Source organism: Suncus etruscus, chromosome 7 (genome assembly GCF_024139225.1).
Source record: "Suncus etruscus isolate mSunEtr1 chromosome 7, mSunEtr1.pri.cur, whole genome shotgun sequence".
NCBI lineage: Eukaryota > Metazoa > Chordata > Mammalia > Eulipotyphla > Soricidae > Suncus > Suncus etruscus.
The window spans coordinates 121,814,367-121,833,138 of NC_064854.1; the positions used below are offsets into that span (position 1 = coordinate 121,814,367).

An 18,772-nucleotide genomic window follows, 5' to 3' on the forward strand; every position below is an offset into this window, starting at 1 on the left:
CACCGGGACCACAAAGAATGACTTGGGTTGGATGGACTGGTATGCCTGAGCCCAGAGTCGATCTTATGCCAATAAACTTCTGGGGTGAGGCCTTCTTTTAATCAGGCCAAGGATTTTTTTCCCGTTTTCCCCATATTTTTCTGGGCCTATGCAAACAACAGTGATTGCCACTGTCACACTTTTACTATAGTTTTTTTTTTTTTAACACTTATCCTTTAAGGAAAAAAAAAAACAGTTTACTGAACTTAAAAACAAATAACTGTAATAGAATGCCTGTCTCAAATACATGCAGGGGATGGGAAAAGGGGAGGGGGCAATTGGAAGGGGGGAATGTTACACTGGTGAAGGGGAATGTTCTGTTTGTGACTGTAACCCAATTATAATCATGTTTGCAATCATGGTGCTGAAAAAAAAAAAGCAACAGGGGGTGGGATGGGGGTGGGCGGAGAGATAGCATGGAGGTAAGGTGTTTGCCTTGCATGTAGAAGATGGGTGGTTCGAATCCCGGCATCCCATATGGTCCCCAGAGCCTGCCAGGAGGAGTGATTTCTGACCGTAACCCCTGAGCGCTGCTGGGTATGACCCAAAAACCAAAATAAATAAATAAATAAATATTGTAGGGTTGGGGTTCAGTGGTAGAATACATGCTTCACATGTATGAGACCCTGGGCTTAATCCTCAGAGCTGCAAAAAATAAATTTTTTAAAAATATGGGGTCGGAGAGATAGCATGGAGGTAAGGCATTTGCCTGGCATGCAGAAGGTAGGTGGTTCGAATCCCAGCATCCCATATGGTCCCCTGAGCCAGCCAGAAGTGATTTCTTTTTTTTTTTTTTGGTTTTTGGGTCACACCAGGAAGCGCTCAGGGGTTCCTCCTGGCTCCATGCTCAGAAATTGCCTCTGGCAGGCACAGGAGACCATATGGGATGCTGGAATTCGAAGCATTGTCCTGCATGCAAGGCTAATGCCTTACCTCCATGCTATCTCTCCGGTCCCCAGGAGTGATTTCTGAGTGTAGAGCCAGGAGTAACTCCTGAGCACTGCCAGGTGTGACCCAAAAACCAAAAAAAAAGGGCCGGAGAGATAGCATGGAGGTAAGGCGTTTGCCTTTCATGCAGGAGGTCATCGGTTCGAATCCCGGCGTCCCATATGGTCCCCCGTGCCTGCCGGGAGCAATTTCTGAGCATGGAGCCAGAAGTGGCCCCTGAGCACTGCCGGGTGTGACCCAAAAAAAAAAAAAAAAACCACAAAAAAAAAAAACCAAAAAAAAAAAACCAAAAAAAAAATAATTCTGCTCGTTTCTCTAATTGATACACTGATTTAGGGATTTTTGAGCCACACCTGGCGATGTTCAGGGGTGACACTGGCTCTGTACTCAGGAATCACTCATGGCAGTGACTGGGACCTGGGTTGGTAACAAGCATAGCAAATACCCTTCTTGCTAACTGGTATATTTTATCATCAATACTATGGTAACTCTTCCTACAGCAGAGCTTAAGCATACCTTCCACTGTGGTTTCTGTTGTTCCCTGGCTTATGTACTTATTAACTATCTTTCCTTCTTTCTGGTTACTTGAAGCCTTCCTAGAATTTCATTTTGATTTAGAGTGCTCTTCGCGCTGCATTTTATACTCTGTCCTAAATTGTGCTGTAGTCTGTTCACTGTATTTTAATGGTTATTATAGAATATGTGCAAAATATATATAACAGTCTCCTGATATGAACATCTTACTAGTTTGAGTCCAAGTATTTTTACTCCATTTAGGTTCTTCTGTATCACCTCTTTGAGTATAATTATCTAAGTATTCTTTCATAGATATCAATAATATACACTGTTTAATGCTTCTAACAATTTAAACAACTGAAAAAGAAGACACTCTTTTATATTTACCCATACATTTATTCTTTCTTTTGTTCTTCATTTTTGATGTTCCAAATTTCTTTATCACTTTCTGTTTGAAGAAACTTCATTTAGTCATTCTTTTAAGGAAGGCCTATTGATGAGAGACAAAGTCTCTTAGTTCTACTTGAAAATGTCTTCATTCCTGAAGACATACTAATGATAGTTTTGAACTTGAAATTTCTTTCCTTTCAACACCTGAAAAAATGCTTTCCCACTTTCTGGCTTCTGTGAGTAGGGAACTGATGTCATTCAAATAGTTTCTCTTATACATAATGCATTGTTTCTCTCAATTTTCTTTTACTTTTATTTTCTTTGGTTTTTATTAAGTTATGCCCAGTAGTGTTAAGGGTTACTCCTGGCTCTGGATTCAAGAATCACTCCTGACAGTGTTCAGGGGAACCATATGGATTCTGGGGATCAAATCTAGGATGGCCAGGTGCAAGGCAAGCTCCTTACCTGCTATACTCTCTCTCTGGACCTCAATTTCTTTCTTTCTTAGATTTCCAAGGTTTGATTATTATGTATCTTGGCTTAAATATTTTGTAGAGTTTCTTGAATCTTACTATGTGTCTTGGCTTATTTATTTTGTAGAACTTCCTGAATCTGTAGCTTGAATAATTTCCAGTTATTTATTTATATAATCTTTTACAGTTCCTCTTCCCTGAGACTCCAATAATACAAATACTGGCTCTTTTGTTATCCCACATTCTCTGTTCAATGCATTTCTGTTTATTTTCCTTCTCATGTTCAGACTGGATAACTAGGAAACTGATCTTACTTTTCTTTTTTCTTTTTTTTGGTTTTTGGGCCACACCCAGCGGTGCTCAGGAGTTACTCCTGGCTGTCTGCTCAGAAATAGCTCCTGGCAGGCACAGGGGACCATATGGGACACTGGGATTGGAACCAACCACCTTTGGTCCTGGATCGGCTGCTTGCAAGGCAAACACCGCTGTGCTATCTCTCCGGGCCCTGATCTTACATTCTACCTTCAAGGCTACTGAACTGATTCCTTCCTTTCATGTGATTTCTACTGTTAAGCCTATTTAGAGTTATTCTGGTTATTGTTTTCCGGTTCTACAATTTACATTTGGCTCTGCTTTCTGTCTTCTTTCTCCATTAAGATTTTATTTTATTTTTTCTACTTGTTTCAAGCGTGTAATTGTTTGCTGAGGCATAGATTATAATGCTTTGAAATTCTTGTCAGGACCTGTTATGTCAGGAAGAATATCTCTTTACACCTAGAGGCTGTAAGAGGTCAAGAATTAAAATAGAGCAGCAGAGCCATTTGTGATTCCCAGTGCCACAATAATAACAAAAGTATACAACCCCTGAATAGAGTGGAGCCCAAAGTATTTAAGCACTGCACCAAGGGGCCAGGTGCAAACCAAAATGCACAGAAGAATCACAGACATGTGTGAGACAACTGACAAACACCACAATTAAAAGTGCAAGCATTGCTCTCCCTTCTCCTCTCCTCTCCCCCTTTTTTTTTTTTTTTTTTGGTTTTTGGGCCACACCCGGTGATGCTCAGGGGTTATTCCTGGCTGTCTGCTCAGAAATAGCTCCTGGCAGGCACGGGGGACCATATGGGACACCGGGATTTGAACCAACCACCTTAGGTCCTGGATTGGCTGCTTGCAAGGCAAACACCACTGTGCTATCTCTCCGGGCCCTCCCTTCTCCTCTTAAAGAAGAAAAAAGAAAAAAAAAAGTGCAAGCATTATAACCAATTGTGCAACTCCTCCATAAGTACCACAATCAAGTGTGAGAACCCCAGTAACTTCAACAGTAAGAAACAAAAAAATGGGGCCGGAGAGATAGCATAGAGGTAAGGTGTTTGCCTTTCATATAGAAGGTTTGATCCCGGCATCCCATATGGTCCCCCATGCCTGCCAGGGGCGATTGCTGAGTATAGAGCCAGGAAGAACCCCTAAGTGCTGCTGGGTGTGACCCAAAAAAACAAAAAAAAAAAGAAAGAAAGAAAAAAAAAGAAAAAATGCTGAGCTAGGAATTTAACATAGTGGGGCTGAGAGACAGTATAGAGGGTAGGGCATTTGCCTTGCATGTGGCCAACCTAGGTTCAATGATCTGCATCGCATATAGTCGGTTCCCTGTGCCTGTCAGGAGTAATTCCTGAACCAACAGCCAGGAGTAACACCTGAGCACTATTGGGTGTGACTCAAAAAGAAACAAACAAAAAAAGAAAAAAAAGAAATAAAAGGAAATCCTGTCAGCTAATTCCAGAAACCGTGACATCTTGGTGCTGGAATTTGTTGTTTTCTCAAAAAAAAAAAAAAATTGTTTTGTTGTTGGTTTTGGGCCACACCCAGTGACACTCAGGGGCTGCTCCTGACTATGCGCTCAGAAATCGCTCCTGGCTTGGGGGACCATATGGGACACCGGGGGATCGAACAGCGATCCGACCGAGGTTAGTGTGAGCAAGGCAGATGCCCTACCGCTTGCACCACCACTCCGGCCCCTTTTCTCAATTTTTGAATGCTCTCATTCTTGACATAACAAGGGATATTTTTCTATATTATACAGAACTTTTTTTTTTTTTTTTTTTTTTTGGTTTTTGGGTCACACCCAGCAGCGCTCAGGGGTTACTCCTGGCTCTATGCTCAGAATCAGAAATCGCTCCTGGCAGGCTCAGGGAACTATATGAGATGCTGGGATTCAAACCACTGACCTTCTGCATGTAAGGCACACGCCTTACCTCCATGCTATCTCTCTGGCCCCAGGATTTTTTTTTTTTATATTAAGCTACAAAACTCTCTAAGATGTACTTTTTTTCTGCAGATAATCACTGTTTAGACATCATGTGCACAAACGTGTTATGTTCCACTTCCCTCTGGACTCCACTGATATCACCATAGGAGAGAAAGTGAATGCCAACTAGTAACATCACTTTAATTTGTCTTTTGCTGTGGATAAGGAAGCAACTTCTTGCAAGTGACACTGTGGAGGTAGGTTTAGTTTTTCCTTTCTACTTAGCGAGAATAGAGCGGCATTATTATTATTATTATTTTTTTTTGGTTTTTGGGTCACACCCGGCAGTGCTCAGGGGTTACTCCTGGCTGTCTTCTCAGAAATAGCTCCTGGCAGGCACGGGGGACCACATGGGACACCGGGATTCGAACCAACCACCCTTGGTCCTGGATCGGCTGCTTGCAAGGCAAACGCCACTGTGCTATCTCTCCGGGCCCTATTATTTTTTTTAATATGGGGGCAAGGAGAGATGTCAGGGATCAAACCCAGAGCCTCACGCATGTAAAGCACATTTTATACACTATATATATTATATATGTGTTATATTCCTAGCTCAGCATTAATTTAAAATTGAGTTTATTCTCCCGTAAATGTTTGCTGATCTATCCTTGAGTTTTTCAACCACTGGAAAACCAAGGAAATGAGCTTTTTTTTTGGTGGGGGGAGCAACATATGATGATGCTAAGGAATTACTTGAGGCCACACTCAGGAATTACTCGGAGCAATGGTCCAGGAACCATTATGAGATGCTATGAATTGAACCCAGGCTGACCACATAGAAGGACAGTACCCTTCCAGCTGTACTATCTCTTTGGCCCACTTTGCTTGTTACTGTTGCAGGGGCTATGAGTGGTAAAATTATAGGGGTCATGGCCATTCCCTGAGTGATCATGGGCCTCGTGGTGGCAGGCCTTGAACCCAAGATTCACACAATTTAAAATGCTCTATCAATAGAGCTACATACCTGGTACTAGATGTGACATATTTATTTTTGGTTTTGGGGCCACACTTGGCGGTGTTCAGGGCTTACTTCTAGCTCTGCACTCAAGATCACTATTGGCAGTGCTTAGGGGACCATATATGGAATGCTCAAGGTTGAAGCTGAGTCAATGCATGCAAGGCAAACACCCTACCCACTGTACTAATGCTCAAGCCCTGTAACCATTGTTTTGTTTTGTTTTTGTTTTGGGGTCACACCCGGCAGCACTCAGGGGTTACTCCTGGCTCTACACTCAGAAATAGCTCCTGGCAGACTCGGGGGACCATATGGGATGCCGGGATTCGAACCACCGTCCTTCTGCATGCAAGGCGAATGCCCTACCTCCATGCTATCTCTTCGGCCCTCCTGTAACCATTCTTAAATCACTGTATCTCTCATTTTTGCCACCAAAGATCTAGTTTTTACCAACCATCAACTTATTAGCTTATCCCCATCTCAGAGTGATTCATAAATTTTAAGTCAGTACACACTGGTTTACATTTAAAATGTAATTTATTCTTTATTTTCAATTAATTTGTGTGTTCCCAAGGACCAAACTCAGGTCTCCTGCTTGCAAGGCATATGCTTTACCATAAAACAATATCCCTGACTCCTAAAATGCAATATAATTTGAGGGAATCTTGTTGATATCTATGGTACACATTTAATTATAATAGTATTATAGATGGAATAAAATTACAACAAATGGCAACATTTGAAATTTGAAATCTGTACAAGATGATGATTATTTTAAGAAAGAAGAAAGTGTACTTTTTTTTGTTGTTGTTTTTTGTTTTTTGGGCCATCCCCGGTGACGCTCAGGGTTTACTCCTGGCTATGCACTCAGAAGTCACTCCTGGCTTGGGGGACCATATGGGATACCGGGGGATTGAACCACGGTCAGGGTCAGTCGTAGGCTAGCACTGGCAAGGCAGACACCTTATCTCTAGCGCCACCGCCTGGCCCCAAGAAAGTGTACTTTTAAGGTTTGATGCTGAAGACATTGTAGCAAATCTTTTCCAGGATATTACCATCAGTGTTTGTAATCATTTAAATTTACTGAGTTTTGGAATGGGCCATGATTAAGTGGATGGCTGAACACAAAGAATAGTTCTAGGATACGCAGATATGGAAAACACATTTAGCATAGCATAGCTTTCAATGGCATTTGCTTATCAAGGCTGTCTCCAGTTATCCCCTATCTTTCCACATATCTAATAAACAGAAAATGTAACAAAAGCCGACAAGTTTGCAAACTTTCCTTTATAATTTGGAGTAAAAGTTCTGAGAAATCATTTAGAGAAATAGAAAAGCACAAGAAAGTCTACAATGTCTTTTGGGTAACTATAACTTACAATGTGAAGAAACAGCACAAGAACTAGCCTCAAAAATAAGGGAATTAATATTGTGTCATGAAAAAAAGAGCCAAGTCTCTAACTCACCAGTCCCCACAGGGCACCTTCTGAAGTGGCGACAATGGTAGCAGCTCTTGGTGTGTTGTACATCAGAGCTAGTTCTCCAAAACTGCCGCGGTTATCATACTGACCAACAGAGCGGGTCTGATTATCTCTTGTTACTAAAATGTCATAGGTTCCCCTGGAAGTATAAAAAGAAACAATTCCATTTATTACTTCTAATAATAAATTTAAGACCTGGCAGGGTAGAAGATACATACGTATATTAAAAAAGTTGTTATAGAAAGCTTTCCAACAGGTTTTTTGCAAGTTTATAAAAATACAACAAAAAATTTCCCCTTTATTTGGGGGTGCATACGTGGAAGCATTCAGGGTTACTCCTGGCAGGCTCCGGGAACCATATGGAATGCCAAGGATTGAACCTTGGTAGGCTGCATGCATCATACCTGCTGTGCTATTGTTCCAGCCTCTACAACAGATTATTTTTCTTTTTTGTTTGTTTTTGGGTCACACCCAGCGGCGCTTAGGGGTTACTCCTGGCTCTGTACTCAGAAATCGCTCCTGGAAGACTCGGGGGACCATATGGGATGTTGAGAATCAAACCATTGATCATGTCTTGGGTTGTCTGAGTGTAAGGCAAATGCCCTATCACTGCTATTTCTCTGGCCCCTACAACAGATTTTTCTATCTTAACTATATATTGAGTAATCTTGCTAAACTCATTTATTAAAGTAGTTGGGTTTATTTTTTGGTAGCACTATTGGAATTTGATTTTTGTTTGTTTGTTTGTTTTTGGTTCACACCTGGCAGTGCTCAGGGGTTACTCCTGGCTCTACACTCAGAAATCGCTCCTGGCAGGCTCGGGGGACCATATAGGATGCTGGGATTCGAACCACCGTCCCTCTGCATGAAAGGCAAATACATGCCTATCTCTCCGGCCCCATTTTTTTTTTTTTTAATTTAGGACCACATCTAGCTGTTCTCAGAGATTTCTGCTGAATCAATGTACTTGGAGGTTGCTCCAATGGTGTGAGGACCATGCAGTGGCAGGGACTAAACCCAGGATACATGTACGCAAGGGATTTTGGGTTTTTCTTAAGGATACTATCACTTACCATTTCTCTTCTCTTTCAAATCTGTATGTCTTTCCTCCCTCCCTTCCTCTTGTTTTATTTTCTTTGTTTTATTGCATTGGCTAGACTCTCCAGTACAAGTGAAGATACCAGTATACACAGATATCCTTGTCAAATTCTTCATCTTAAGGGGAAAATATTATTCAATTTTTTCATTAATTAGAATGTTAGCTGCACAGTATTTTAATAAATGCCTTTAATATGTTGGAAAAAGGGCCTTTCTATTTCGAGCTTGCTAAGAGGTTTTGTTTATTTTTAATTTTTTTTTTTTTTTTTTTGGTTTTTGGGTCACACCTGGCGATGCGCAGGGGTTACTCCTGGCTGTCTGCTCAGAAATAGCTCCTGGCAGGCACGGGGGACCATATGGGACACGGGATTTGAACCAACCATCTTTGGTCCTGGATCGGCTGCTTGCAAGGCAAACGCCGCTGTGCTATCTCTCCGGGCCCGAGGTTTTGTTTATTTTTGTAAACCATGAAACATGTTACATTTTGTCTTTAAGCTGGCCATACCCAGTGGTGCTTGTCTGACATCAGGAAATCATGCAGTAAATGCCTCATGATGAATTCACCTGACAGGTTAATAACCTGTCCAGTATTTTGTTATTTGGGATGCTCAAGGGCCACCAAAGTTATACCCAGTAGTGCTGGGGGCCTTATAGTACCAGGGATCAAACTCATGGCCTCATTATATGTTAAGCAAATGCTCTACCACTTTGGGTTTTTTGTTTGTTTTGCCACACTCAGTGCTTAGGGATTACTTTTGGCTCTGTACTCAGGACTCACTTCTGAGAAGCTTGTGGTGGAGGGGACCCACCTGGGTCGACCACATGCAAAGCAAGTGCCTTACCTGCTATACTATCTCTCTGGAACACACACTAACACTTTAAATCATGTTGCTGGTCTGCAAAAAGGTGCTGAATTTTGTCAAATGCTTTTCCTGAAAATTCTGCAATAATTATGTGAATTTTCTTTGTTAGTCTGTTGAATATTAGGATAAAGGACTAATGAAAGATTTAAAATGTAATTTTTTGGGTTTTGATTCGTAATGAATGCTAAAGAAAAATGCTCATTAATGGCACTCATTTGAGAAAAAGGCGCTTTCAAAAACACCAAAGCAAACTTCTCAAAATTACTTCTAGGTAATTAATATCATACCACAAAGGTCTTAAGAATCTTTTGGTATGGTAACTGCATTTCTAGGTATTCTAAAGGAGAAAATGAAAGACACTAAAAAATTAGCTGTAAGGGGACGGAGAGATAGCACAGCAGCGTTTACTTTGCAAGTAGCTGACCCAGGACCTAAAGTGGTTGGTTCGAATTCCCGAGATCCCATATAGTCCCCCGTGTCTGCCAGGAGCTATTTCTGAGAAGATAGCCAGGAGTAACCCCTGAGCGCCCCCGGGTGTGGCCCAAAAAACAAACAAACAAACAAAAAAATTAGCTGTAAGAATGCTAGTTTCACCCATAAGGTGAAACTTATGGGGCCGAAGAGATAGCACAGCGGTAAGGTATTTGCCTTAGATGCAGGGCAGTGGTTCGAATCCCGGCATCCCATATGGTCCCCCAAGATGGCCAGGAGCGATTTCTGAACATAGAGCTAGGAGTAACCCCTGAGCGCTGCCAGGTGTGACCCAAAACCTACCCCCCCCCGAAAAAAAAAGAATGCTTCCCAGGTAAAATTTTAAACAAACTGTAAACTTTATAATCCAGGGGCTAAAGAGGTAGTACAGCGGGTAGGGCACTTGCACACATGTGGTCGATCCCAGTCTGATCCTCTGCATTACCGATAGCACCCCGAAGCTTGGCTAAGAGTGATCCCTGGGCACAGACCCAGCATTTATCCCTGAATACTGCTAGGTATATAGACCCCAAAATGTTAAAATTTAATACACTAATAGTAGGAGAAAGGTCAAATATATATCTAATCATAGTATGCAGTCAATATAAATAATGATATAGTAAAGTATTATATCTCTTGGCAAACTATTGAAAATAAAATTTAAGAAATAGTTAATGTGGGGGCCAGAGAGATAGCATGGGTAAGGCGTTTGCCTTGCATGCAGAAGGATGGTAGCTCAAATATCGGCATTCCATGTGGTCCTCAGAGACTACCAGGAGAAAATTCTGAGGTAATGAAACTATTTATGACCCAATATATAAAATACACATATGCAAATTTAACAGTTGTAAATATAATCCTTTTTTGGGGGGTTCTGGGGATCAAAATTAGGACCTTACCTATACAAGCCAGGCATCCCTCCACTGTATCACATTCCTTGATCATTTTTAATGTTTAATTAATACTTTTCAAGTCTTGGGTCTGTGAGATAGCTCAAAGAGCTGGAACATATACTTTTATGTGGGAAGCCAGAATTTGGTCCTAGTACCCCATGGACCTCCTCACCACTGGGAGCTATCTCATCCCCAGGTAGCAGCAGGTTAATAGCCTCCAAGGATCACTAGGTATGGCAAGGAAGGAAAGGGGAGGGAAAAGGAATAGAAAGAAAGGGAGGAGAAGGAATAAAAGGGGAGGAGATGGGTGAGAAGGGGAGGGAAATGAAGGAGAAGGGGAAGGGACAAAAAGGAAGGGAATGGGAGGGAAATAAAAGGGAGGGGAAGGAAGAAAAGGGAAGGGAAAGGAAAACAGAGAAAGAAAGGAGGGGAGGGGAAGGAAAGGAAAGGAAAAAAGGGACGGAAAGGGAAAGGGAAGAGGAAGGTAAAGGAGGGAGGGGAGGGGTAAAAGGGATGGGGGGGGAAGAAAGGAAGAAAAACCTTCAAGGCCCATGACTTTAGTCCTCCTTCCTTTTCTGCTTCATATCTGACAAAGCTAATGAGAAAACCTTGGTGTTTCCTCCTAACAAGAAATTAGGCGACAAAAGGGCTAGTCAGGCACCACAGTAAGCTTATCCCATTCCTTACTTTCTCACAACCATAAAAACCAAAAGCCATTTCACCCATTCCTGCTGTCTGTAGTCCTCCCAGTACCTTCACAAGTCTGTCTTGCGCTCCTTAAAAAGCCTCATTATGGGAGTTAAAGGCTTTTCTTTCTTTCCCCTTTTTTCCCCTTCACTTTAGGGTCACACTGGCAGTGCTCAGAGATTACTTCTGTCTCAGAGATCACTCCTGATGGTGCTGAGGGAACAATAAATATGGGATACTGGGGATTGAACCTAGGCCTGCCACATGCAAAGCAAATACCTTACACACTATACTATCACTCCAGCCCCATTGTGAGCTACCGAGTTTGGGAATAGCAGACATAAATCATTTCAGGCTGTAGCAAAGCAGACTCTTTGCCAACTTTCTCACAGGTCTTCTGAATAAAGAACCATCTTTTTATCCCCACTGTTACTAACATAGCACGTAATAATGATCTATTCAAGGATTTGCTCCTCCAAACAGACATTTTCTTGAGGTCAGAAATGTATTTTTCTTGGGCTGGAGCGGTGGTGGAGCAGTGGCGTTTGCCTTGCACATAGCTGACCTAGGATGGACTGTGGTTTGATCCCCCAGTGTCCCATATAGTCCCCCAAGCCAGGAGCAATTTCTGAGCGCATAGCCAGGAGTAACCCCTGAGCGTTATTTCTTTTAAATTATAATTTTCTTATTTATTAATAGCCATTTTTAGTGCACACACAAGTTAACTACAACACCTCTCAACCAAATGGGTAACAAATTATTCCCTTTGAGGACATGCACCTGATTATATGCAGGTAGATTCTTATTCAGACTACAGGTGTCTGTGGTGACTCCTATCTTGGTGAAGGAGTACAGGAAAGAGGAAAGGGGAAAGCTAGTTGCTACAGGTAATGATAAATATAAAAATATTGGGTAAAACTTACAGATTTCTATGCAGATAAGTATAACAGACAAAAGTAAAACAACGTTTTTTTGTTTTGTTTTGGGGCCACACCCAGTACACTCAGGGGTTACTCCTGGCTATGTGCTCAAAAATCGCTCCTGGCTTGGGGAATTGAACCTGTGAAAGGCACAAGTCCTACCGCTGTGCCACAGCTCTGGCCCCCTAAAACATTTTTAAAAGGTGCTATTGTGTCATCTGTACTCTTCAAATAAAACATCACTTCTAATTTTAATAATTTCTCACAGATATCACCAAACTGCAAAAGATATTCAAAGAGAGAATGCTTTCCACCTAAGATCCTGAACAAGCAAAGGGAACTAATTAAACAGGCTTAACCTAAAAAAGTTTCAGAAAAAACTGAGTAAGATAATAGTGCCCTCTGAATGTTACATTATGATTTTACTAACTGTCTGGCTTATGTAAAATAATGTAGATTTTAAGGAGACATATATAAGAGCAATGCAATGTGTTGGGGTTGAGTTAGGACACAGGCCTTGCACATGGCTGACAAAGATTGGATACCCAGTATCCTAAGCGACCTCTGAGTTCAACAGGAGTGATTTCAGAGTGCAGAGTACAGAACACTGCTGGTGTGGATTGTCGAGAAAACAAAGACAGGCTGTTGTCAAAGAGGCAAGCTTTGGGAAGCTTGTTCAAATGGCCATAAGTTCTCTCTAATCTGAGCAATATATAGGGTGAAACACTTGATCTGGATCGTAAATCTCATTTAATGTGGTCACATTAATTGCAAAACTCCCATCTCCTACCGTTCTATGACATAGAAATTATCTCCGTCATCTCCTTGGTCAATGACATGCTCTTCAACTTTGACGGTCCTTTCAAACATGGCATCAAGGACTTGAGAAAGTTGTTCCTGTCGGGTACACACAACAAAGAGAAAAGATGGCATTTATATTTGCTGGTGAAAAAGGCTATGTTTAGCTCACTTTAAAATACATAGTACAGGGGCTGGAGCAGTGGCGCAAGCCTTGTGTGTGCTAGCTTAGGACGGACTGGACCGAGGTTCGGTCCCCAGGCGTCCCATATGGTCCCCCAAGCCAGGATCGATTTCTGAGTGCATAGCCAGGAGTAACCGAGCGTCACTGGGTATAGCCAAAAAACCAAACTCACTAAAATATATAGTACAAGTCTCCTATACACAAGCAAAATCCAAGGACTATCTGGGATAAATGCTAGGTTATTAGCATTCAGCTTCTATGTCATAGCACAACTGTTAAGTCTTCTGAGGCAGCACTCATTACTTTGAAAAATTGTAATTTGGGGCTGGGACAATGGTTTAAATGAGGCTGATTTTGATCCCAACACTAAAATCCTCCTTGAAAAATGTCCAATATAGCCTTATTGGCTCCAGCTGCCTCCACGTCCATGCAGTACAGTATCACTAGAAAGAGTCCCCTTGTTTTCCAAGAAACTCTGGGGAGTCCCTTGAAAAAACACAAAACTGGGCCTGGAGAGATAGCACAGCGGCGTTTGCCTTGCAAGCAGCTGATCCAGGACCAAAGGTGGTTGGTTCGAATCCCGGTGTCCCATATGGTCCCCCGTGCCTGCCAGGAGCTATTTCTGAGCAGACAGCCAGGAGTAACCCCTGAGCATGCCGGGTGTGGCCCAAAAACCAAAAAAAAAAAAAAAAAAAAAAAAAAAAAAACCAAAAAAAAAAAAAAACCAAAAAAAAAAAAAAAAACCCACACAAAACTAAACAAGTTTACCAGCTTTTTTTGGGCGAGGAGGGGAGACACCTGACAGCGCTCAAGGGTTACTCCTGGCTCTGAGCTCAGAAATCCATCCTGGCGGGGACAGAGATATCATGGAGGCAAGGTGTTTGCCTTGCAAGCAGAAGGACAGTGGTTCAAATCCTGGCATCCCATATGGTCCCTCGAGCTGCCAGGAGTGACCCCTGAGCGCTGCTGGGTGTGACCCCTCAAAAAAAATCCCTCCTGGCAGGCTCAGGGGACCATTTGGGATGCCGGGATCGAACCTGGGTCAGTTCCATGTTAGCTGCATGCAAGGCAAATGCCCTGTTGTCTGTGCTATCTCTCTGGCCCCCAAGTTTACGAGATTTAAAGACGGAAATGGCCTTTAAAATTGGGGCTGGCGCGGTGGCGCTAGAGGTAAGGTGTCTGCCTTGCCAGCGCTAGCCTAGGACGGAAAGCGATTCGATCCCCCGGTGTCCCATATGGTCCCCCAAGCCAGGAGCGACTTCTGAGTGCATAGCCAGAAGTAACCCGAGTGTCACCGGGTGTGGTCCCCCCAAAAAAATTATCTTACGAGCAATAAAAACAACTGCTTCTGTCTGCTTAGGTATACCACTTATCTAGTTAAGTCTATATGTAAAAGTATTTAATAAATTGTCTCTACATCATGAATTATTATAATTAAAGAAGAAAATTTAAGGAAAGTATCGTATTATACCACCCCACAAAAACAAGATTTAGAGATCAATTGGCTAAATGAGTCTATTAGAAGACAGCTAAAATTCTTTCAAACATTTATATAACATACAACTACTTAAAGATGTCACCTGGATTTGTGTTAGTACAGAATACTGTCATATTGTCATATCAACAATAGCATAATGGGTAGGGAGGGCATCTGGCTTGCAAAGCCAATCATCCAGGTTCGATCCCCAGTATTTCATAAGGTCTCCAGAACACTGCCGGGAGTGATTACTGAGTACAGAACCAGGAATAACTCCTGAGCACCAGGTGTGCATCCCCCAAATAAAAAACCCCCCAAAAATAATATTTAGTTGTTAGAAATCATAACACCTAGATAAATTTTTACATGGCCCCCCCAAAAAAGTAAGAAGCAGTTTATGTATATTAGTTCTATTTTTTTTTTTGGGGCCACACCCGACGTTGCTCAGGGGTTACTCCTGGCTGTCTGCTCTCTGGGCCCTGTTGTAGAGATTTTTAGCCAATTAGTTCAATCCCCGGCATTCCATATGGTCTGGCAAGCCAGGAGCAATTTCTGAACACATAGCCAGGAGTAACCCCTGAGCATCACCAGGTGTGGCCCACAAACAAAAACAAAAACAAACAAACAAACAAACAAAAGAAAATAAAAAAGGAAATCATTCCTGGCAGGCTTGGGGGACCATATGGGATGCCGGGATTCGAACCACCATCCATCCTAGTGCAAGGCAAATGCCCTACCATTATGCTATCATTCAGCCCCTGTATATAGTTTTTTAAATTCATTCTCTCTCGCTCTCTCTTTCTTTTTTGGCCACACCCAGCAGTGCTCAGGGTTACTTTTGGCCCTGTACTCAGAAATTGCTCCTGGCAGGCCTGGGGGACCATATGGGTGGGACACCAGGGATCAAACCCAAGTTGGTCCTGGGTTGACTGCATGCAAGGTAAATGCCCTACCCATTGTGCTATTGCTCCAACCCGATAGTCTTTTTTAAAACTATATCTGGCCTCCTCCACTGTCTTTAGGACAGTGAGTTGGTTCCCTGTTTTAAATGTTTGAGGACCCCTGGCCTAAAAATACCTAAAGGCACCACTGGAGTTAAAAAGCAAAATCAAGGGGCTGGAGCAGTAAAACACATCCATGACGGACCTTGGTTCGATACCCAGCATCCATAGGGTCCCCTGAGCCAGGAGCATAGTCAGGAGTAACTCCTGAGCATCACAACAGGGTGTGGCCCAAAAAGCAAAAAAAAAAAAAAAAAAGAGGCAAAATCAAAAGTAGAGTGGATAACTAGCAACAGAAAAATGGAAAAGTTAACTGGTATCTTCACATAACTGAGTACTACTCAGCAATAAAAATGAGTGAACATACCAGTTAACTTTTCCACTGTCAGTGATCACTCCTAAACAGAGTCAGTAATAGAACTCGAATACATTAGGTGTGGTTCAAATCCTTCCAATAAACAAAAACAAGACATCAATAAAGCTCATGATGGTCAATATAAATTTTATGACTCATGTGGCTATACCTAGGATGCTAAAAACTTTTTTTTTTTTTTTTTTTTTTTTGGTTTTTGGGCCACACCCGTTTGACACTCAGGGGTTACTCCTGGCTATGTGCTCAGAAATCGCCCCTGGCTTGGGGGGACCATATGGGATGCCGGGGGATCGAACCGCGGTCCTTCCTTGGCTAGCGCTTGCAAGGCAAACACCTTACCTCCAGCGCCACCTACCCGGCCCCTACTAAAAACTTTTTAAATAAAATATAGGAAAGATATCACTTACGTTTGTTTTGTTTTCAGACCATACCTGGCAGTGCTCATAGATTACTCTTGGTTCTACACTCAGAAATCACTCCTGTTGGTGTTCAGGGGTCCATTGGGAATGACAGGGATTGAACCCAGATTAGAGGCATGCAAGGTCTTATGTGCTGTACTATTTCTCCAGTCCTTTTTTACATTAATTATTGTATCAGTGCTGGGGATTGCATCCAGAAGTGGTCAAGATTAAAATTAGAATCTCATACATACAAAGAGTACATTCTTGGGCCAGAGTGATAGCTCAGCAGTAGGAAGTTTGCCTTGCACGAGGCCAACCTGGGACAGACTGGGTTCAATCCCTGTAATTTCATAAGGTCCCCTGAGCCTGCCAGAAGCACTCTCTGAATACATTGCCAGAACTAATCTGAGCACCATTGGTGTGGCCCAAAAACAAAACACAAAAACAACAACAAAAAACCCCAAAGCAGGGGCCAGAGAGGTGGCGCTAGAGGTAAGGCCCTAGGACAGACAGCGGACCAGCGGTTGGATCCCCTGAAATCCCATATGGTCCACCCAAGCCAGGGGTGAGTTCTGAGGGCATAGCCGGGAGTAACCCCAGAGCATCAAACGGGCCCAAAAAAACAAAACAACCCAAAGCATACATTCTACTATTGAGTGACATTCTTGGACCCACCAAAAAAATCTTTGTTTTTGTTTTTGGGCCACACCCAGCAGCGCTTAGGGTTTACTCCTGGATCTAAACTCAGAAATTGCTCCTGGCAGGCTCAAGGGACCACATGTGATGTTGAGGATAGAACCTGGGTAAGCCATGTGCAAGGCAAATGCTGTGCTATTGCTCTGGCCCCTTATGAATTTTTTTTTTTTTTTTTGGTTTTTGGGTCACACCTGGCAGCGCTCAGGAATCACTCCTGGCTCTACACTCAGAAATTGCTCCTGGCAGGCTCAGGGGACCATATGAGATGCCAGGATTCGAACCACTGTCCTTCTGCATGAAAGGCAAACTTCCTACCTTTGTGCTATTTCTCTGGTCCCCTGATAAGTCATTCTTGATGGTGCTCAGGAAACTATATGGGATGCTGGGAATGGAACCTGGGTTGGCTATGTGTAAGGCAAATACCCTAACTGCTGTGTTATTGCTCCAGATAAAACTATATTAAGGGGGGCTGGAGCAGTGGCACAAGCAGTAGGATGTTTGCCTTGCACATTCTGACCTAATCTGGACTAAGGCTAGGTCCCCTGGCATTCCATATGGTCCCCCAAGCCAGGAGTGCTTTCTGAGTGCATAGCCAGGAGTAACCTGTGAGCATCATTGGATGTGGTCCAAAAGCCAAAAATAAAAAAAATCTTAAGGATGTGGGGAGTGGTGGCAAAAAAAAAATAAACGTACCTCATCAAGATTTTTGAAAAGGAGAATGTCTTTGCAAGCTTCCTGAAGTCTGCATCTCTGTTGATCAGTTTTAGGATGAACCACCTGTCAATATAAACAGAACAGGAAAAATTTTTAATTTTCCTTAAAGCCATCCCTTATTTATAAACTGGTATATTTCCATCTAAAATGTGGGGACAACTAAAAGCATGTTTGCTCTAGTTTTAATTTTATACAAATACCTACCACTATCCTGATGGTGGAAAGGCAATATAGTAGGGGTGAAGGGGTGATCCCTATTTCCGGGTCCAACCGTGGAGTGACCAATTGTGATAGACAGCAAGTCAGCTATCCCTAGAAAGGTCTCATTCACAAAGAAAGGGTTACAGATTTGTACATTCAACAAATATTAGGCATCAGGTTGTGTCAGGTGCTGTCCTACCTCTAGGCATACAGCAGTAAACAGGCAAGCAGGAACACCTATTAGTTACCACACTCAATAAATATATTAAATACTAATGATAGTGGCAAAGCAGAGGAGAAAAGTAAGGTGGGAAAGAATGAGAAAGTGTTTACATGTGGTGAGAGAGGATAACCAGATGAGGCTTCACAGAGGTGACATTTGTGTAAAACCTTTGAGGAAGGAGAGGCCAAGGGAGTGAGTCATGTGTGGGAAGAGCAACTCAAGCAAAGGGAAAAGCAAGTGAAAGGAAGGGTCTATGGAAGGTGAATAGCAACTTGAAAAACAACTACGTGTGACTAAAGCAGAGGAGCAGGGGAGAGATCAAGAGGAGACAAGATTTGGAGTTGGATGGGGGTGATGTCCAAATTAAGAAAGTTGTTCTAAGTTATGAAACTGGAACGTTTCTCATAGCAATACCTGAAACAATTTGAGATTTCTGACTGAAGGAAAGAGATCTGGATTATTTTCTGAAAGGTTCACAATAGATTCTGAGGGAAAACAGTTCATGAGAGAGGCAAGAATAGGGGCCAGAGAGATAGCATGGAGGTAAGGCGTTTGCCTTTCATGCAGAAAGACGGTGGTTAGAATCCTGGCATCCCATGTGGTCCCCCCGTGCCTGCCAGGGGCCATTTCTGAGCATAGAGCCAGGAGTAACCCCTGAGCGTTGC

At 42.5% G+C, this 18,772-nt stretch overlaps 1 protein-coding gene across 1 annotated transcript in view; it reads right to left on the minus strand.

The window, feature by feature from the left end:
* Positions 1-18,772, minus strand: part of PRKAR2A (protein kinase cAMP-dependent type II regulatory subunit alpha) — a 102,814-nt gene that overhangs the window by 18,838 nt on the left and 65,204 nt on the right. Inside the window, exons 4-6 of the mRNA XM_049777694.1 lie at positions 17,663-17,746; positions 12,830-12,936; positions 7,093-7,246 (exon numbers count right to left, since the gene is read on the minus strand). Of these exons, the coding sequence (XP_049633651.1) occupies positions 7,093-7,246; positions 12,830-12,936; positions 17,663-17,746 (345 nt within the window). The remainder of the gene's footprint in view (positions 1-7,092; positions 7,247-12,829; positions 12,937-17,662; positions 17,747-18,772) is intronic.